The sequence below is a fragment of the Geotrypetes seraphini genome, chromosome 14 (genome assembly GCF_902459505.1).
Source record: "Geotrypetes seraphini chromosome 14, aGeoSer1.1, whole genome shotgun sequence".
NCBI classification, from domain to species: domain Eukaryota; kingdom Metazoa; phylum Chordata; class Amphibia; order Gymnophiona; family Dermophiidae; genus Geotrypetes; species Geotrypetes seraphini.
Window position 1 is genome coordinate 60271048 of NC_047097.1, and position 21886 is coordinate 60292933.

The 21886-nt window shown below is 43.7% G+C and overlaps 1 protein-coding gene across 7 annotated transcripts in view; it reads left to right on the forward strand.

Annotated features, from left to right (window-relative positions):
• KDM2A (lysine demethylase 2A) overlaps window positions 1-21886 on the forward strand; it is a 142374-nt gene that overhangs the window by 77273 nt on the left and 43215 nt on the right. For all 7 annotated transcript variants that reach the window (XM_033920117.1, XM_033920118.1, XM_033920114.1 and 4 more), the window contains 3 exons: window positions 2738-2821; window positions 12142-12411; window positions 14922-15050. In XM_033920117.1, the coding sequence (XP_033776008.1) occupies window positions 2738-2821; window positions 12142-12411; window positions 14922-15050 (483 nt within the window). The remainder of the gene's footprint in view (window positions 1-2737; window positions 2822-12141; window positions 12412-14921; window positions 15051-21886) is intronic.

Consider the following 21886-nt stretch of genomic DNA (forward strand, 5'->3'; position numbering starts at 1 on the left):
ATTGCAGGGCATGAGAGTAGCTATGAGCTCCATAACTTTTAGTGCTGGATGCATGCTAAGTTTGGCATAAGTTGTTTTGTTGTTTTTTTGTTTGTTTTTTAATGTTTGTTATACTTGTTGCAGAACAGAAGTGTATTGGAGAGATTCTCCATTCCCCTCTTTCCTGTTATGTCTCCTGTTATAGTGGTTCTTCAATGCTTTGGTACAAACTGAAGGGGGAAGGATCAAGCCTACTGGGAAGGAGGTAGAATTGAAAGATGAGTGACATTCTTCTATAATCAACTTGTGAGTTCAGATGGAGAGAGAATGGAGTTATAGGTGAGGACAGCTTCATTGACAGACTTGTGTGACATAGTAGTTGAAAGGAGGAATGAGACAGTAGTGGTTAACATGTCAGGGTCAATAGCCTGAAGGTTCCTAAATGTATAGGTAGTGATCGACTGGTTTTGGGGGTAGGGTGACAAGGTGTGAAGGTTAGCAGCTGATGGTCAGAGATGAGAAGAGTCAAGGTGCAGAATTTGGTTATAGAGCAGTTGGAGGAAAGGATAAAGTTGAGGCAGTGGCTTTTCTTGGGCATAGGGACAGTGGAGCATAGCTGGAGATCATATGAGGATTTTAGAATGAGAAACCTGGATGTATAGGAGTCAGAGGTGTCATTGGCATAGGTGTTGAAGTTGCTGAGGATAAGGGAGGGAGATGAAGCTTCAAGAAAGGAGGAGAGTCAGGAGTCAAAGTCAGTGGGGAAGAAGGAAAAGGACTTATCAAGTGGTCTGTAGATAAGTGCTACTCTGAGAGGTAGAGGAGTGAATAGATGGATGGAGTGAACTTCAAAGGAAGGAGAACAGTGGGATTGAGACAGGAGAAGGGGTTGATATTTACAAAATGGTGAGAGTTAGTCCAACACCACCTCCATGACCATCTGGGCGAGGTGTGTGTGAGAAAAGGTACCCTCCATGATACAGGGCAGCAGCTGAAGCAGAGTCTTTAGGGCAGATCCAGGTTTGTTAGTGCTAGCAGGTAGAGCTTTCTAGAGATAGAGGTCATGAATGAATGTAAGTTTGTTGTAGATAGAGTGAGTGGGCTTTCCACAGGGCTCATGAGAAGGGGAGGAGAGGAACAGAAATAAGATTGTTACATTGCAGTGTGATCTCCATGAGTAGTCTGAGGGTTGATTGGGTGGATCAAGATTAGGATTTATGTCTCCAGCAGAGAAGAGTAGGAGAATACAAGTGTGTGTGGGAGAGGCATGGGGACTACGCTTTGGTCGAGATGTATACAGGTAGAGTAGGGATATCTGAATGAGAGGAAGAAAGCATAGTAGATGCATGGCTGAGAAAAGGGTGGGGAACAAGAGGGAGGGTGAGGTGGTGAAGAAAAGTGAGTGGTGTGGTGGAGGGGTGTTAAGTGGTTTGAGATGGGGAAGGTCAGTAGAAGCAAAATGAATAGGTATATGGGGGTCATTGGGGAGGGGAAGGAGTGAGAAGTAAGTGCCTTTTAATTAGTGAGAATTGTCCTGGATATGATGATGCAAGACAGATCAGCGAGGTCTGTGAAATAATGATGGCAAGTCTCATAAGATGAAAAGGAGAGTAAATTGGTAATGTAAACTCACCAGGGAGAGTCTTTCAGCATTGTAGAAACAATAAATAGTAGTAGATGGATAACCCTATAGTTTAGGACTATTAGACATATCTACAAGAAAGAAGATTATCGAGGTAAGAACTTAATATTTCTATGTTCATAGATTCAGCTGCAAATCTGTATTGTCCAAGTTCAGGTTGTTTCTAACCTGGTGGTGACAGGTTAAGCTCTGAGGCTTTCTCTCTCTGTATTGGGTATGTCTGTGCCTGGATCCAATTGTAGCTGCCCTGAGGTAGTACATCTCCCCTCCTACTGCAGTATTCTCCACCAATGGTAGCCTTCATTGCTTGGGAACACCCTCCCCCTCCTAAACTAAGACTGCAGTATAATAGCTTGGTAGCTGCACTTTTTTTTTTTTTTTGGGGTGATTTCCCCTTCCTTCCGCAAAGCACTGCTGGGAGCTGCATGTTGGAGGGGTAAGGATACTGCAATTGCATTGTCAGAGACAGGAAGTCTGGAGGGGTTTTCTGCAGCAGAGCAGACATAGCACAGAGCGAGTCTGCCAAGCTGCAGGCAGAGGGAACACAGGCTCCACGCCTTGACAGATTGAACTGAGGACATTTTTCTTTTTTCTTTTTTTTCATTAATAATCACCACTTCTAAATCTAAGAGGAATTACTGAGGAATTTTTCAGTGTTGGATCAAGAGCACAGACACTTGGAGGTACAATAAAGAGGCAAATGCAAGGGCAGAAAAAGGCTCAAGTTTGGTCGCTGGCAATACTCCAAGGAGGATTCTGTTTTCTGGATAACGAAGGCCGGAATAGATAACTCTTTGGATTTTTACAGAGCATTGCTTCTGGAATGTGTAGCACTTTTTTTCCTGTGGGAATCTTAGTTTTCTCTGAACTAAGGCTGCATTAGTGGGGGTTGCCATGAGGAGAGCAGGAGAGGGCTCTGGCTTTTGGAAAAGCTATATGTTGCCTCTCCACCCCAGCTTTATACCAGATATTTTCAGTTTATTTATGGCTCACAAATGTATTCCTGTCATGCCTGCCCTTATTTACAGAATTCTATTGAACAAATAGGAAGTACACAATAGTAAAGTGTTTGGTTGTTTTGATTGATCACTGTATTTTCTCTTTGTCCTGTTTCAGAAATTACTGGAGGAGCATGCCAATGATCCTCCGAAGCTAGCTCTCACTGGGGTCCCTATTGTGCAGTGGCCGAAGAGGGATAAGGTGAGAAGTACTCTTTGTGTATCAAACCCTTTGTGTGGCTGGAGGGAAATACCCTCTGAGGTCAAATACCCTTAGTTTATCTCTTGTGTGGTGAATGAGGATAGATGTATGTAGTTTTTGCTCAGCCAACTCTGCATTGTAGTAGTAAAAGAGACTAAGACGCTCTATTTTGTGTATGTGTTTAAATCCCTCCCCTTTATATGGTGGTGGCTGAGAAAAAATGAGATGCTCATAGGGAAAGGGATTGGGACTTGTATACCGCCTTTTTGTAGTTTTACACCACACTCAAAGCGGTTTACATACAGGCACAGTAATACACCAATTATCCGAATGCTGATTATCTAGATGTCCAGTTGTCTGGATTGCTATGGGGAGGGTCTCATTTTATATTCGATTCCTCCCTCTCTTCCCCCCCCCCATAAGTACCATTCCTATCGCCCTCCCTCCCACTGGTGTTCCTTCACTACTGCTGCTGCTGCTGCCATCAGCCCAGTCCAGCATTCCCCCCTCCCCCAAACTAGGAGACTTTCCCCCATCAGCATGCTCCCTACAAGAAAAAGGAGCATTCCCCCTCCCTCCCTGAACAGACACCATTAACCCCCTTCCTGGACAGAGGTAGGACCCCAGGCTTACCATGCTTTCCTGGTGGCCTAGCAGTACGCTGGGGCAGGAGCACTTCCCACGTTCTTTCAGTGACAAAAATAGCTGCCGAGACTTCCAGTGGAAGAAGCCTCATGAGACTGCCATTGGAAATCTTGGCAGTTGTTTTCACTGCTGAAAGAACATGGGCAGGAGCGAATGGGAATTGCTCGTGCCCCAGTGCGTGCTAGACCACCAGGGAAACAAGGTAGGCCTGGGGTCCTTCCTCTGGGTCCAGAAAGGGGTTGGTGGTGCCTATTCATTCAGATTAGAACATAAGAATTGCCGCTGCTTAGTCAGAACAGTGGTCTATCGTGCCCAGCAGTCCGCTCACGCGGTGGCCCTTAGGTCAAAGACCAGTACCCTAATTGAGTCTAGCCTTACCTGCGTACCTGCGGACTACTCTTCTGAGGTTAGTCAGGATAATCGGTATTCTACTGTACTTCAAGCATTTTTTCTTTCTGTCCCAGTGGGCTCACTATATAATGTACCTGGGGCAGTGGAGGATAAAATGACTTTCCCAGGGTCACAGGGAGCAGCGCGGGATTTAAACTAGAGAATGACAAGGGGACAAAATATTCCCCATCCTCCTGGGAACTCATTTTCCCATCCTGTCCCTGCGAGTTCTTTTCCCATCCCTGGCCCATTCCTGCAAGCTCTGTCCTCATCTGCACAAGCCTCAAACACTTTAAAATTATAAGTGTTCGAGGCTTGTGTGGTTAAGGCAGAGCTTACAGGAATGGGACAGAGAAACAACAAAACTCATTAGGACAGGATAGGGAAATTGAGTTCCTGCAGGGATGAGGACAAATTTGTCCCCATGTCATTCTTTAGTTTGAACCAATCACCTCAGAGTGCTGAGGCTGGCTTTAACCACTACACCACACACTACTTTAAGGGCCAATGTTCAACACCTAATGCTGGCGCTAGAGCCAATTAGTGCCAATTTGCACAGAATATTCAGAGGGCTGTAGTACGGGAAACATGCATGCCAAAAATGAGTGCAAATAGTATTTAAATGTAGTCAAACAGATATTAATGAGGTCATTTCCAATTCCCTCCCCATGCTCAGAGAACAGCACCCCAAACAAAGCCACTCTTACCACTGAAAACCTAATGCCAGCTTTGAGGCTGACATTGGGGTATTTGAAGAGAGGTTTTCCCATTATTTTTTTCTTTAAAATCTGCTGGTTTTTATTTAATTTGGAAGCAGAAAGAAGCCTGTACAAGACCCTAATTGCTGGTAGTGAAAGACAAATGAGCGTAAATCAGATCGAGATCAAAAGTGAAAGCATACATTGGTGTCTGTTTTCTGCAGTAAAATATAAGCTTTTCAGGAAAAAAATTGAAAAGGCTCATTTTAAAGGGCACAGAAAAACAGTGCTGATGTGTGCTTTGCTTTCAGGTTTGCCTGGTGCATGCATACAAAGAGCACTGTTTACTGCAAAACTCTTGTTCATACCGTTCTTCAGATATGTTAAAGGGAAGCAGCCGGCGAGAGAGGAGGTGGGACCGTTGGGATGACGGAAATAGGAAAGGAGTATTGAAGGAAGAAAAAGAAGTGGCGGACAGATTAAACATGTTCTTTTCATCAGTTTTTACAAGAGAGGACACATCCAGCGTGCCAGAACCTGAAAAGATCTTTAAAGGTGATCAGGCAGAAAAGTTAATATCTATGGAGGTAAGCCTCGAGGACATACTCAAGCAGATAGACAGATTAAAAGCTGACAAATCTCCGGGCCCGGACGGAATCCACCCTAGGGTATTGAAAGAGCTAAAAGTGGAAATAGCGGAGTTACTGCAACAAGTTTGTAACCTATCCCTGAAAACAGGGGTGATCCTAGAGGAATGGAAGATAGCAAATGTTACACCCATCTTTAAAAAAGGTTAGAGAGGCGACCCGGGGAACTACAGACCGGTAAGTCTGACATTTGTCCCGGGGAAGATGGTGGAAGCACTGATAAAGGACTGCATCGATGAGCATCTAGAAAGGAATAAACTGATGAACACAATCCAACATGGCTTCAGCAAAGGAAGATCGTACCTGACGAACTTATTACACTTCTTCGAAGGAGTAAACAAGCAAATGGACGAAGGAGCCCCCATAGACATTGTATACTTGGATTTCCAAAAAGCCTTAGACAAACTAAAGTGCCATGGGGTGGAAGGGGATGTACACAGATGGATCAAAAACTGGTTGGCGGGTAGGAAGCAAAGGGTAGGAGTGAAGGGCCAATACTCGGACTGGAGAGGGGTCACGAGTGGTATCCCGCAAGGATTGGTACTCAGACCACTGCTGTTCAATGTTTTCATAAATGACATAGATACAGGGCTGAAGTGCAAAGTTATAAAATTCGCAGACGACACAAAACTTTTTAGTGGGGTTAGGAACAAAGCGGACTGTGAAGATTTACAAAGGGACCTGGACAAACTGGGAGAGTGGGCGAATAAATGGCAGATGAAGTTTAATGTAGAGAAATGCAAAGTCTTGCATGTAGGACACAGAAACCCGATGTACAGCTATACGATGGGTGGGCTGGTAATGGGTGAGAGTAGCCTTGAGAAAGACTTAGGGGTAATGGTGGACAGATCAATGAAGCCGTCGGCGCAGTGCGCGGCAGCCTCAGAAAAGGTGAACAGAATGCTAAGTATAATCAAAAAAGGTATTACAACCAGAACGGCAGAAGTTATCCTGCCGCTATATCAGGCGATGGTGCGCTCGCATCTGGAGTACTGCGTCCATTTCTGGTCGCCGTACCTTAAGAAGGATATGGCGATACTCGAGAGGGTTCAGAGGAGAGCGACGAGACTGATAAAGGGTATGGAAAACCTAACATATGCCGAAAGATTGGAGAATCTGGGCCTCTTTTCCTTGGAGAAGTGGAGGCTTAGAGGGGACATGATAGAGACTTACAAGATCATGAAGAAAGTGGAGAGGGACAGATTTTTCAAAATTTCGAAAAATACAAGAACGAGGGGACATTCGGAAAAGTTAAGAGGGGACAGATTCAGGACCAATGCTAGGAAGTTATTCTTCACCCAAAGGGTGGTGGACACCTGGAATGCGCTTCCAGAGGGTATGATACGACAGAGTACGCAACTGGGTTTCAAGAAGGATTTGGATGAATTTCTGAAGGATAAGGGGATTGAAGGGTATAGATAAGAGGATTGGATGATTTCCAGAAGGAAAAGGGGATTGAGGGGTACTGATAGAGAATTACTATGCAGGTCTTTGGCCTGATGGGCCTCTGCGCGAGCGGACTGCTGGACAGAATGGACCTCTGGTCTGACCCAGCAGAGGCACTGCTTATGTTCTTATACGAACCACCAGACATTTTCCTCCACCTTTCCTCCAATCTGCACATATTGTTTACATCTTTTTATGGTTGAGCACTGGGGAGCTATTTTTCTGTGCTGCTCAGTATTGGGCGGGCACTGTTCCATATAGCAATGGAGTTCTGAGCATTGGCACATTTAGTATCTGACTCCCATATATTTTATTTCTAGGATGCTATTACATGTTCTCCATTAAGGACCTTTAAGAGTTAACCACAATTCATGCCTCCAGCCTGCATGAATAAGCAGGAACAGTCTTTTCACTAGGTGGACTAGGCATCTGCCTAGGGCGGCACAGTTGGGGAATAAGGTATAACAAGTCAGAGTTCTACATTTCCCTTTCATACCTGAAAGATGTTCAGTGGCTTTCCTTCCTTACCTTACTACCTCTACGGTGACACAAGTATGTCAGGCTGCTGACAAAACACTTGTTTTGCCTGGTGCAGGGCATTTCCACATGCTTCAGGCCCGATGAGTCCCACCCCTTCTATACTTCTGTATTAAAAATGACGTGACCAAGTGTACCTTGAATTGCACAGAAGTTCAAGGCCCTGCACTAGGCGCAACAAGTGTTGTCAGCAAGCTGATCAACATGCTGGTACTGTTGTGGAGGTGGTAAGGCAGGGAAAGGAAGCCACTGAACACTGTAGAACAGGGGTGTCAAAGTCCCTCCTCAAGGCTCGCAATCCAGTAGGGTTTTCAGGATTTTTCCAATGAATATGCATGAGATCTATTAGCATACAATGAAAGCAGTGCATGCAAATAGATTTCATGCATATTCATTGGGGAAATCCTGAAAACCCAACTGGATTGCGGCCCTCGAGGAGGGACTTTGACACCCTTGCTGTAGAAGAAGGATGGGGAGATCCTGGACACAAGGTTGGGGGAGATAGGGAAGGATAGAGATGGCTGGTTTTCACAAGCAAGGGACAAATAGGGAAGAAATTCTGGACACCATGGTGGAGGAGGTAGGGAAGGGGAGATGATAGACATGAAAGGGGGGTGTGTGCACATATGAATGTTCAGCTAGAGCTGGGTTGTCCAACGTCAGTCTTCAAGGGCCACAATCCAGTCAGGTTTTCAGGATTTCCCCAATGAATTTGCATGAGATCTCTTTACATGCACTGCATCAATCGTATGCAATTAGATCTCATGCAACTTAATTTGGGAAATCCTGAAAACCCAACCTGGCAAGAGATCTAGAATGTCAGAATCCTTTGGGCTGGCCCTGCAAGTAAGATGTGCTACAACCCCTCCACAAGTATGTTAGTAGAAATATTGCCAAATACAGATTTCTGTCCATTGACTGCCAAAGAAATATCCCATTCTAGTTGGCTCAGAAATCTGCTTGGGTTAAATACATGAGATCATGTAATGATTAATTATCCCAGGACAAGCAGGCAGCATATTCTCACATATAGGTGATGTCATCTGTAGAGCTCGGTATGGACAGTGCAAAAGTGTTCTGTCACTTAAACGTTTTGAAAGTCTCGAGACTGCCCATATTAGAAACATGACGACGGATAAGGGCCAAATGGCGCATCTAGTCTGCCCATCCGCATTAATCATTATGTCTTACTCTCTCTGTGCCGGTGCTTTACTCACAGGACCATCAGTTTTCAGTTCTGAGTAGCTGTGTTCTTTTGGAGCCAGTCCAAAAGTGTATCACTTGTTTTTTAGTGCTTTTCCAATTGTTTTCATCATTATTTTATTTTTCTTTTTTTTTTTTTTCCTACTTCCCTTTTGTAAACATTTTAATTTTTCCCAGTTTTTGGTTTTGGACGTTCTGTCCTGCCTAGCCTGTTTTCAGGCTGGAAATGTTGAGTCCTTCTTGAATTTAAATTTACTCAACCTCCTTTGATCTTGCGTCGGTGGTCTTCCAATCCATGTCAAAGCCTTCCAGTGGCTTTAAGCGGTACACTCAATACAGCAGAACCATTTCAGTCACTTATCCACATAATTAGTGTCTTCAGTGCCTTGGTCCTGCTCACTGTCCAGACTCCTGTCAGCGCTGCTTCAAAAAAGGTCGCTGAAGGCTAGACAGCTCCAGTTTATCAAATTACTCGGATCATCATTGGGAGCATTGAGGATGTCCGCTACCTCCAATGCCAAGCCACAAAGTTTATCTTCAGCATCGAAACTGACATCGACACCTCGGTCAATGGCGTCATCCTCGCTGTCACCGTCGGGAACACCTGATAAAAAAAGCTAAGAAACATAAGTATGCTTTTCCTCCAGGTGTGCATTGACATCTTTTTTTAAGTGTCTATGCACAGAAATGCTTGCCATATTTACAAGTAGTATCTCCTCGAAGGGTGTGCCTTATCATTGAGGTCACCAATGCCTAGACACACTACAACACAATGATATCCATGGTACCAGTGTCCTCTCTCAGAAGCAGATAAGAGAGCTCGTATAAAGGAAGTTGACTAGCATGCTGCAAACTAAGGCAGCTCAAGCCCCTGCTGTGACACAGCTGGTACTTTCGTAGTCCGAGCAGCGCTCTAAGTGGTCCTCGAGAGCCAGGTCTCATATGAGGTCGAGGACACAAACATCAAGGCATCAAAGTACTACTCATTATGCGTCAGATCGACATCATAGAGCATCTAGAAGTTAGAGGAATGGTCTAATATCTGGCAACTAAAATTCAATGCAAAGAAATGCAGAGTAATGCATCTGGGGATTAATAATCAGAAGTAGCTGTATATATTCGGAGGTGAGAGGCTGATATGCACGGATGGGGAGAGGGACCTTGGGGTGATAGTTTCCGAATATCTAAAGACGAAAAAACCAATGCGACAAGACGGTGACTGCTGCCAGAAGGATGCTGGGCTGTATAAAGAGAAGCATAACCAGTAGAAGAATGAAGATGTTGATGCCCCCCCTGTACAGGTCATTAGTGAGGCTCCACTTGGAGTATTGTGTTCACTTTTGAAGACCGTATCTGGCAAAGAACACAAAAAGACTTGCAGCGGTCCAGAGGAGGGCGACAAAAATAATAGAAGGTTTGCGCCAAAAGACGTATGAGGAGAGACTGGAAGCCTTGAATATGTATACCTTAGAGCACTGTTCTTCATCCGCCGGTCCGCGGACCGGTGCCGGTCCACAGAAAATTCCTGCCGGTCCACAAGATCAGATTGGGGCCATCGGCAGCATCTGGGCTGCAACAGTGATGAGCGGCATCAATGCCCCCCACCCCCCTCTCCGTGACGCAATTCAAGTTCGGCAATGGGCCTCCAAGCCCCCAGCATCAACAGCACTTCAGATCGGCAATGCAGTGCTCAGCCCAAAGCTTCCCTCTGACTCAGCTTCCTGTTTCCGCCCAGGCAGTTCGAGTGAGAGGGACGCTTTGGACTGAGCACCGCGTTGCCGATCTGAAGTGCTCTTGATGCTGGGGGGGAGAAGGAGGCCCATTGCCGATCTTGAGTGTCATTGTGGGGGGGGTTGCCGATCTTGTGCCAAAATCGGAAAGAAAGGTGAGAGGAAGGGAGAGAGATGGACCTGTGGTGGATGGAGAGATTGGAGAAGGGGGCAGATGATGGAAGTGGGGGGAAAGAGAGAGAAGAGGCAGATGATGGAAGTAGGGAGAGAGAAGAGGGTAGATAATGGAAGTAGGAAGAAGGGGCAGATAATGGAAGTGGGGAGAGAGAAGAGGGCAGATGATGGAAGTGGGGAGAAGGAAGAGCAAATGCTGAATGGAAGTGGAGAAAGAGAACACATACTGGATGGATGGAGGGATAAAGAAAAAGGACATATGCTGGATGAGGGAAGAAGATAGTTAGTGAAATAGTGGAGGGGTGAAGGAAAGGGGTGGTATGCTGTGGGTAGACACAGTGAAAAGAGGGAAACTGAGGACTGCATAGTAAAAAAAGAATTTAATTTAGATGGAGGCAGAAAATAAAGAAGGAAGACCAGAGAAGGAAAGGGAGGAGAGAGATGCCAGAGAACGGGGAAGGAGACAGAGATATCAGATCTGAGCGGAGGAAATTAGAAGAGAGAGATGCTAAAAACCACAGGGGGGAGGGAAAGAGAGATGAAAGGAGAAAGATGTCAGACCATGAGGGAACAAAGGGAAGATGATGGATGCCAGACCAAAGTGGAGGGGTCTAGAGGAGAGATGGCAGGGGGGAGATAGTTTCTGAAAGGGACAGACAGTGGATGGAACGGGCAGATGCTGGATTGAAGAGACAGGGTAGACGCTGGAAGGAAAAGAGTGAAAAGAAGATGAAAGCAGAAACCAGAGACAACAAAAGGTAGAAAAAAATTATTTTATTTCTATTTTGTCATTAGAATATATCAGATTTGAAATATATATCCTGATAGAGACATAACTGGGGACTGCAAAGCCCAGGCAGTGCTTCTTTAGCTTCCAGCTGGCTTAGGGCTCTCTCTGACCAGGGGGCACTCCCCTGACACTATTCCTGTCATGTGTGACTGCAGTATTCTGTTAGCATGATATTTTTGTATAACATTCTGTAATAATTTGGCTTGTTCAGTTTTTATTTATAGTAGAGGGGATATATGTGAAGGGGAGGGGAGACAGGGGTTTTGTTGGTCCTTGCTCTGTACATTTGTATTTATAAAATGACAATTGTACAGAATATTGTTTCTTTTGATACTTTAATAAAATATGTTCAATATAAAATCATAACTGAGGCTTGTGCAGATGGGATCAGATGGTTTGCGGGGCCCAAGCTCACGGAGATGGGGCGGAAATGTGGTTTATTAATTTTAGTCTTAGTAGTTTGCCGGTCCACAAAATAATTATTTTATTTCTGCCGGTCTACGGGTGTAAAAAGGTTGAAAAACACTGGCCTAGATGACTTTACCGATGAGTGGTATATCAAATGTGCATTAAACTTGAAGACATGGAAACATCTACTACTTTTCATTCAGCTAAATCCTTAGTGAGCGATCACTGGGCTCAAATCCCACTGCACTGACCTTTCAGAGTAACCTAATGGTTATTGCAGCAGGATTTGATCCTGGCAAACTGGCTTCAATTCACACTGCAGCTCTTTGTGACCTTGAGTAAGTCACTTAACCTTCCATTGTCTCAGGTACAAAAAATTTAGATTGTGAGCCCACCTGCATATAATGTGTACAGCGCTGAGTAAATCAAGTAGTGCTATAGAAATTATTATGATTAGTAGTAGTAGTAGTAGTGATCTGTTTTGAACACATCAATTAATGTCTTGTCTGAGTAAACTCTGAGGCAAAATCCAGAAGCTATCTAGACTGACATCTAAATTTAAGCTGTTTGGATTTATTATGTTATTTCTATCATGTGACATTTGTCTCTCCTTTTCCATTTCAACTGCCCCTGCTGCCTTTTACATCTTTAGTATAAAGTCCAGTGGCGCCCAAAGATTCGGACTCCAATCATCCCTATCACAAAACCACATACCATGAGACCAGCCCCAAAACAGCATCCTCCTGTTAAGTCAAGCACCCCACAGGTGGTGTCTGGGGTACGAAGGCGAAGGGTGCGTTGCCGGAAATGCACTGCTTGCACACAACGGGAATGTGGAGTCTGCCACTATTGCAAGGACATGAAGAAGTTTGGAGGACCAGGTCGCATGAAGCAATCATGTGTACTCAGGCAGTGCCTAGCGGTGAGTGTATTCCAAATGACCTCAGAAGAATATAGGGAAACAGAGGGTTATGCTTGATTTTATACAGTCAGAATCTCAGGCGGATTTCTTGGGTCACCAAGCCGCACAGTGGTATAAATTGATATATGGATATTTGAATAAAAAACAAAGAACTGGTCTTAGGGACATTTGGAGCATTGAGCTTGGGCATCAAATTTCTGCCTCTCAATGGCCATGTTTTTGGTCTTGGAGAATAAAAACTACAAGGGCAGCATCTATGAGACAGACTTGGTTTTTTTTTGTTGCATAGAGCTTTATGGACCCCAGTTCGTTTACAGAAGTTAGATAGTTCAAGATCCAATAGATGCTGGCATTGTGGTTTAGAAGTTGGGACATTAGATCATTTGATATTTTTTTGTCCCTGTATAAATGCCTTTTGGAAGTTAATTTGGCCCCAAATTAATTCATTGTTAGAAAATCATGTTGCCCTTTCATATGATACTATATTATTTGGTACTTCAATGAGATTTAAAAGCCAAATTTCAGCGAATAATAATAAACTTTTATTAATATTAACAGGGGTTGCCATTCAGCAGATTACAGGGAATTGGAAAGATTATACTAAACTGAATTATACTTTTTGATGGAATTCAGTGTGTCATATTTATAAAATGGAAAGGGTATTTGCTCTACAACAAGGCAATTATAATAAGTTTTAAAAGATTTGGGGGCCATTGATGATTTATTCTGGTGATCAGACATCTTAAACACCTAAATATTGGACAAGATAAGGGGGGGTGGGATTATGAAGGATAATAATTGATAATTGTTATTTATTAGTATATGGGTGGGACGGGTGGGCTTCTTATATAATTATTTATTTGGATTATTAAAAATAAGAATGTCAGTGATTAAGATATTTATGAATGATTGTTGTACACTTGTAATTTTTGAAAATGAATAAAGATTTAAAAAAAAAAAAAATACAGTCAGAATTTCTGATGGTGCTTAATAGGAAATTTTTGTATAAATATTGGAGGGTACAGTATAATCTACAAGCTCTCTTTCTGTACACCTTTATGGATTAGAACAATTTGTGGCTAACTGACTCCATTTTACTCAAGGAGACTGTCTCATGACTTCTTCTAATTCACATTATAGAAAGAATGTAGTCTAATATCTGGACCCACGAGCGCTTTAAGATTTGGATCAGTCTTATCACTGTGCTGCTGATCATATTTAATTCATATTAAGTGATCAGTATAATGCATTATCATGGATGATTTTGCATATATTTAAAACATCATGCTAGGTTAGCCCAGGGCTAGAGAATGACATGTTGACAAAATTCATCACCGTTCCCATCCCCGCAGATAACCATGGGAAACAATCCTATGTCATTCTTTAGTGTCTATCTCAACCTCAGTCCTTTTACACCAGCATTCTTCAATGCAAGGCTTGAGGGTCAGTGGCTATGTCCATTCATACTCTGATTCTTATGTGAACCCATTGTGACATCACTGATGATGTTGACTCTTAGGCTCTAGTTGAATGAGGCTTTATGACATCACAATCTCAGTTCTGGAATGTTGGTAATCTTTGGGTTTCTGGCAAGTACTTGTGTCCTGAATTGGCCACTGTTGGAAACTGGGCTTGATGGACCTTTGATGTGTCCCAGTATGGCAACACTTATGGTCTTATGTTCTAACCATCCCGTGTCATTCTTTAGTGTCTATCTCAATCTCAGTCCTTCTACACCAGCATTCTTCAATGTAAGGCTTGAGGGAGAGTGGTTGTGCCCATTCATACTCTAATTCTACCCTCTCGCCTTAAAGAATGTCATGGCAGTTATCCGCGGGGATGGGAACGGTGATCAATTTTATCACCATGTCATAGGGCTTCATCAAGTATTCCTGTTTTCAGCAGTGGTCAGTGAAGGTCACTGGGAAATATCCAGCAGGTCCCAAAGAATAAATCCTAAGCCCCAGAACTAGTTAGTGGATTGGCAGTACATAAATGTTTATAAATAAATAGCTCTATTGCTCACTTCCAGGCATAGGTAATGACTTTTCTTACATCTGTCTAACTAATAATTTATAGACTTTACTTTCAAGATCATCTCCAAAACCCTTTGAACTTCAGCAATGCTACGTGCCTTGCTCATATCCTCTAGCAAAAAATTTCACAACTTAATTTTGTGTTGAGTGAAAAAGAAAACTTCCTTCAATTTAAGTCGCTACCTGTTAGTGTCATCTAATCCTAGTTTTATTTAAAAGGGTAAATAACTGTTCCCAATTACCTTTTTGGCCTTACTTGTGATTTTATAAACTTCTTTCTTATCCCTTTTGGGGGGTTTTAACCCTCTGATGTACATTTGCCAGGTTGATAGTCAGATAATGATATACCCCTTCTCTCTCATCCCTGATCAAATAGGTCTATCTTCTGACCAGTTTCTCTTTTAGGCATAGTTTGTTTGTTTTTTCAACTTTGGAATTATCTTATTATTGATTTCTCTCTCTCTCCTTCTATAGCCAAGACTGCCTCACTCTGTAATATGTGCACTCTGTGGAGATGCAGAAAATGATGAGACCCAAGACTTTCAGAAGAAACTGATGGAGTGCTCTCTCTGCAATGAAATTGTTCATCCTGGCTGCCTACAGGTAAAGGGAAGAGGATTATATTAGTTGTGGAAGTTAAATGAGAGGTACAGAAATAGATGAAGTAGCCAGTCCTTGAGGGCAGCCAACAGGTCATATTATCTAATGAATATGCAGAAGATATGGGTATACTTATTACTTCCATTGTATGCACATCTCTCTCATGCATATTAGGGATATCCTAAAAGCCTGACCAGTTGGCAGCCTTTGAGACCTGGGCATGAACACCAAGGAAGTAGACCAGGAATAGGCAGTCTGTGGCCTACCATTGAATTTTATGTGGACCAGGTGGTATATATAGAAAATGGCCTGCACAAATGTTATTAACCAGAGTTTTGTTGTCAGTCGGACAGACGCCAGAGGGTGGTGGTTAATGGAAGTCGCTCGAAGGAAGGAAAGGTGACTAGTAGAGTCCCTCAGGGCTCGGTGCTGGGGCCAATCCTGTTCAATATGTATGTAAGTGACATTGCTGAAGGGTTAGAAGGAAAAGTGTGCCTTTTTGCAGATGATACCAAGATTTGTAACAGAGTAGACACCGAAGAGGGAGTGGAGAATATGAAAAAGGATCTGCAAAAGTTAGAGGAATGGTCTAATGCCTGGCAACTAAAATTCAATGCAAAGAAATGCAGAGTAATGCATTTGGGGATTAATAATAGGAAGGAACCGTATATGCTGGGAGGAGAGAAGCTGATATGCACGGACGGGGAGAGGGACCTTGGGGTGATAGTGTCCGAAGATCTAAAGGCGAAAAAACAGTGTGACAAGGCAGTGGCTGCTGCCAGAAGGATTCTGGGCTGTATAAAGAGAGGCGTAGTCAGTAGAAGGAAGAAGATGTTGATGCCCCTGTACAGGTTATTGGTGAGGCCCCACTTGGAGAATTGTGTTCAGTTTTGGAGACCGTATCTGGCGAAAGACGTAAGAAGACTTGAGGCGGTCCAGAGGAGGGCGACGAAAATGATAGGAGGCTTGCGCCAGAAGACGTATGAGGAGAGACTGGAAGCCCTGAATATGTATACCCTAGAGGAAAGGAGAGACAGGGGAGATATGATTCAGACGTTCAAATACTTAAAGGGTATTAACGTAGAACAAAATCTTTTCCAGAGAAAGGAAAATGGTAAAACCAGAGGACATAATTTGAGGTTGAGGGGTGGTAGATTCAGGGGCAATGAGGGTGGTGGATGCCTGGAATGCGCTCCCGAGAGAGGTGGTGGAGAGTAAAACTGTGACTGAGTTCAAAGAAGCGTGGGATGAACACAGAAGATTTAGAATCAGAAAATAATATTAAATATTGAACTAGGCCAGTTACTGGGCAGACTTGCACGGTCTGTGTCTGTGTATGGCCGTTTGGTGGAGGATGGGCAGGGGAGGGCTTCAATGGCTGGGAGGGTGTAGATGGGCTGGAGTAAGTCTTAACAGAGATTTCGGCAGTTGGAACCCAAGCATAGTACCAGGTAAAGCTTTGGATTCTTGCCCAGAAATAGCTAAGAAGAAAAAAAAAAAATTAAATTGAATCAGGTTGGGCAGACTGGATGGACCATTCGGGTCTTTATCTGCCGTCATCTACTGTGTTACTATGTTAGTAGTTAAAGGATACAATCGCTAGACAAAACTTTTACATAAAAATGTAAGCATAGCCATACTGGATCAGACTGATGGTCTGTCTAACACAGTATCCTGTTTCCAACAGTGGCCAATCCAGGTCATAAGTACCTAGTAAAATCCCAAATAGTAGCAAGACTTGTGTTAGCAACTATTTGGAAAGAGAAGTATATGGAAGCAGACCTTCTTATGGTAATTTATGTTCATTCAGTCATGATATAGTTTTGTTGACAGGGAATTATATGCCACATTTGTTAATTTTTTATGACCCTGCTATGACATGAGCCTTTACCTTTTGCATCCCATACCTTCCCTGTTGATCCACCCTCACCTATCTGCAGTGCCTTTCTCACCCCCACCTCATCACATTGCTGGACACATTCTGCACCAGCCAGTTATTCCATGATGAGGAACATATCCACCAGCAAGCCAGAACACTTTGCAATATCTCTATCTCTATCTCTACTCATACCTCATAAAACAAACTACTACATACACTCAAAACAGTCATCCCTCTAAGAATAGCAAACTGTGACCATTCAGTTTCTCTTTGAAGACCCAGACTATTCAGTCATAAAGAGTTCCCTCCGGTCAGTCTTCAATCAGCAGTGCTCTCTCCAGCAATCGATCCTTTCAGAATCCTCTCTCTTTCCGCTGTGGTCAAGTTCAAGTTTATTAGTATTTGATGAATCGCTTAATCGGTTTGCTAAGCGATGCACAAAATTATAAAAAGAAAGTTAAATTACAAAAAGACAAACCAAGTGACATAATTTTTGAAGACGAGACAAACTTGAGTTGTGAGGAAAGGGGGGAAAAGTTACAACTTTTAGAAAAAACAAAAAAGGGAAAGAACAAAAGGGAACGAGGTAGTTAAAAATCTGAAAATATTAAACGAATCTAAAATTTAAATGTTAAAAGCATCTTTAAAAAGATGAGATTTTAAGAAATTTTTTGAAGGAGGAGAGGTCTTTCATTTTTAATGTATTGTGGTAATGAGTTCCACCATTGGGGACCCATTACAGAAAACATATCGGCTCTTCTTGTGCCTACTATTTTCAGAGAGGGAATAGATAATAGATTTTGGAAGGTTAATCTGAGTGGGCGTATAGTGTTGTGTGTCTCCAGTTTTTCTTCCCAGCATAAGAAACCTGTAGCCATGATCTTAAGAAGCTGCTTTCTTTTGTATTTGGGTTGGCCCATTATTACAGTCTGGTTTGTTCAATGCCTGCCATGCCGCTTCCTTGGTCTTTACTTTCCTTGACTGTGGACCAGGGAGATGATGTACTTTATCTGTTGTGACTTTAAATATTGAAGCACTGATGTTATTGCCCTGTATTTCTGCAGTCCTGGGTCTCACACGGTCTTGAAAAATTTCCACTTGAATATATGCTAGCTGATTTCTTATGGTTATCATGCACAGCACAGTACCACCTCCTTTTGGATAAAAGAAACCAGCAGCGATGTCCCTAGGGTGTTCATCCTGCTGATATCCCAAGCTATGATGTGCTTGATCCACCTTTATAAATGGAAGGAAAGTTCCATTATCCCAGGACAAGCAGGCAGCATATTCTCATCCACGGAACCCCGATGTGGACAGCCTCGCAAGCAGACTTACTTGAAGAACTTTTAGAAAGTTTGTGACTGCCGCACCGCACATGCGCGAGTGCTTTCCCACCCAAGGTAGGGCATGTGTCTCCTCAGCATCTCCTCAGTTCTAAGTTTTCCACGGAGCTGAGAAGCCCTTGTTTCAAGGCTCTGTGCGAGAGTTATTTCTTCTCGTGCCTTCTCTCACCGCGGCTCATGTATTTTTCTTTACAGGGTTGCTGTTTTATTTACGTTTGAACCCGATTCTGGCCTCGACCTCAATTCTAGTGAACTCTTCTATGGGACCAACCCTTCCACCTCGATCTCGATCAAATCTTCCTCGATGAGGAAGTCTTTGTCTTCGGGTAAATCAGCTAAATCTTCCCCTGAGGCACCGTTATCCTTAGTGTCTCCGTCAGGTAAGATAGCTAAGCCAACCCCTAAGGACATGCCATCCTTAGAACCGGTGAGTCCAAGGATATCCATGAAACATGTCTCAAAATCGAGGCAACTCTCTTCCTCGAGGTCGTCTTCCTCGGAGCCCATAGCCACCCCAATTGTACCAGCTCCAGTGGTCTCTGTGCCGGCTTTGCAGAGTATGTGGGAAGTTATTCTGCATCAGAAGTTTGGTAACATGCTTGCCAAATTAACTCCTGCCTCGACCCTGCTTCCTGAAACCAAGCCTGAGCACTCAGCAGTAATACAAGGAGTCGAGTCCTTCAGAGTGCCTCCAGAAAAGATAACACACTCTATACAAGGAGTCGAGTCCTTAAGAGTGCCTCGAGATCAATATGCACACACTATGCAAGGAGTTGAGTCTTTGCGAGTGCCTTGAGATACATCTGCACAAGGAGCTGAGTCCTTATCAGTGTCTCGACTGCAATCTCCAACTTCCAGCCCTACCTCTACGCATAAGGCATTGCCTTCTTCGAGGCATAGGGTGAGGACTCCTCAACATTCTTCATCGAGGCTGGATTCGAGATCACTACCTCGTTCTTCGAGGCACAGTTCATCTTCACATCATCTGTCGAGGCATTCATCAAAACACAGGTCCTCTTCTCGAGACAGACCACGTTTATCGAGGCTCCTCGAGGCAACCAGCTTCCTTGTCAAGGAAATCTACTGCAGAACCACAGCATTCTCATCAGTCGAGTTCTCCTGCGAGGGTTTCTTCACCAGCTGGTTCTTCCAAATGGAAACATTCTGCTTCTCTGGCTCACTCTAGAAGCGGTCTTTCCTTGACGTCTTTGCCTATGGATTCAGATCTCAGGTATCAATATTCCAGAGAGGCTTTACCTTCTTTCTCTGCCATGAGAAGTACTTCGAAGGGCTCTCGTTCACTTTGGCCTCAACAGAGCCACCCCTCTTCTGCTTCAGTGTCCTTTACCAAATTTTTATGCTAAATGAGTAAAGACCTTAACATCACTTTGGAATCTGATTCAAAATACTCTAAGGCGTATTTGGAAGAACTGGGTATACCTAATCCTCCTAGGGATTCATTAAAATTACCCATGAATGGCATTCTCTCTCAAACTTTCAAAAGAAATCTTGATACACCATATTTCATTCCTGCTGTGCCAGCCAAACTGGAATCTCGATATAAAATGATCCTATGTAAGGGATTTGAAAAGTCTCAACTATCCCATCAATCTCTTCTTGTGGAGTCTTTGTTGAAAAGAACCAATCCGGCCAAGGTCTGTGCCACCATACCACCTGGCCGAGAGGGCAGGACCATGGATAAGTTTGGCCGTCGGCTGTATCAAAATTCTATGATGACAAATAGAATTTTAAACTATAACTTTGTCTTTACATCATATCTCAAATGCTATGCCCACATTTTTCAAGTACCTTCCAGAACATCACCTGCCAGAGTTCCAGCATATGCATTCCACTCTAGGTCAACTTTGCATGCATATGGTCCAGGCAGCATATGACGCTTTTGAAATGTCCTCCAGGGTCACTGCTTTTTCGGTAGCGATGCGCCATCTAGCCTGGCTCCGCACCGTAGATATGGACCTGAATCTACAAGATCGACTGGCCAACATCCCATGCCAGGGCAATGAGTTGTTTAATGACTCTGTTGAGGCAGTTATAAAACGCTTATCTGAGCATGAGAAGTCATTTGCCTCCATAGTAAGGCCAAATCCGAAGCCTTTCACCGCTAAGGGTTATAGGCCTAGTCCATCTTACCAGAGGCATTATCCACAGAAGGCTACTCCTTATTCAAGACCGCCTCCTAAGAAACAACAGCAACAGTAGCAGCAACAGCAGTGTAAAACTCAGACTCCTGATGCCCTAAAGTTTCTCAATCTTTTTGACCAACTAACACGGAGCATAACATCAATCGTTCTGCCTCTGATCTCTCTTCTTCCCATAGGGGGGTCATCTCCATCATTTTTATCAAAGATGGGAGCTCATTACATACAACCTCTGGGTCCTCACTATCATCAGGGAGGGTTACTCTCTTCACTTCCTTCAGATTCCACCAGATCTTCTCCCAAGAGAGTATCCTTCCAGTCCATCCCAGACCACCCTTCTTCTTCAGGAAGCTCAAGCTCTGCTTCGTCTCCGTGCCATCGAGGAGGTTCCTCTGGAGCAGCAGAGCACGGGGTTTTACTCCTGTTACTTTCTTGTCCCGAAGAAGATGGAGGATCTGCGACCTATCCTGGATCTAAGAGCTCTCATCAAATTTCTTGTCGGGGAGAAATTTTGGATGCTTTCTCTAGCATCATTGTATCTATCCCCTTCTGGATCACAACAATTGGTTATGCTCTCTGGATCTCAAAGAGGCTTACACTCACACCCCATTCATCCAGCTTCTCGCAAGTTCCTCAGATTTCAGGTGGGAAATCATAATTTTCAGTGCTGCCTTTCGGCCTGACATCATCTCCCAGAGTTTTCACCAAGTGCCTAGTAGTGGTAGCAACAGCTCTGCGCGGCCATGGTCTCCAGGTCTTCCCATATTTGGACGACTGGCTCATCAAAGATTCGACATCTCAGGGGGTTATTGTAGCGACCCAATGGACTATTTGGTTCCGCCAACATTTGGGGTTTGAAATAAACTTTCAAAAATCCCAGCTACAGCCCTCTCAAAACCTACAGTTCATTGGAGCTGTATTGGACAATGTGCAACTCGAAACATTTATTCCGCAACAACGTCAGGATGCTCTCATTCAGCTTTGTCAAAAAGTATCATCCCTCACTTCAGTCTCAGCAAGACACATTATGGTTCTCCTACAGTCATATGGCCTCTACAGTTCACATGACTCCTTTTGGACTTCACCTCTGAATTCCTCAGTCGACCCTGGCATCTCAGTGGGCGCAGGATTTCGACCCACTCTCTCAGCACATTACAGTGACACCTTCATTGAGACAGTCTCTCTACTAGTGGATGCTCTCTTACAATCTCTCCAAAGGTTTGCTGTTTCAGGCGCCCCCTTATCAGAAGGTCCTCACGACAGATTCCTCGACCTATGTTTGGGGGGCTCATCTCAATGGTCTCCGTACTCAAGGCCATTGGTCCAGCATAGATCATCGGAGACACATAAATCTGTTGGAACTCAGCGATTTTCAACACTCTCAAAGCTTTTCAGCATCTTCTTCACAATAAAGTAGTCCTCATTCATACAGACAATCAAGTCACCATGTACTATGTC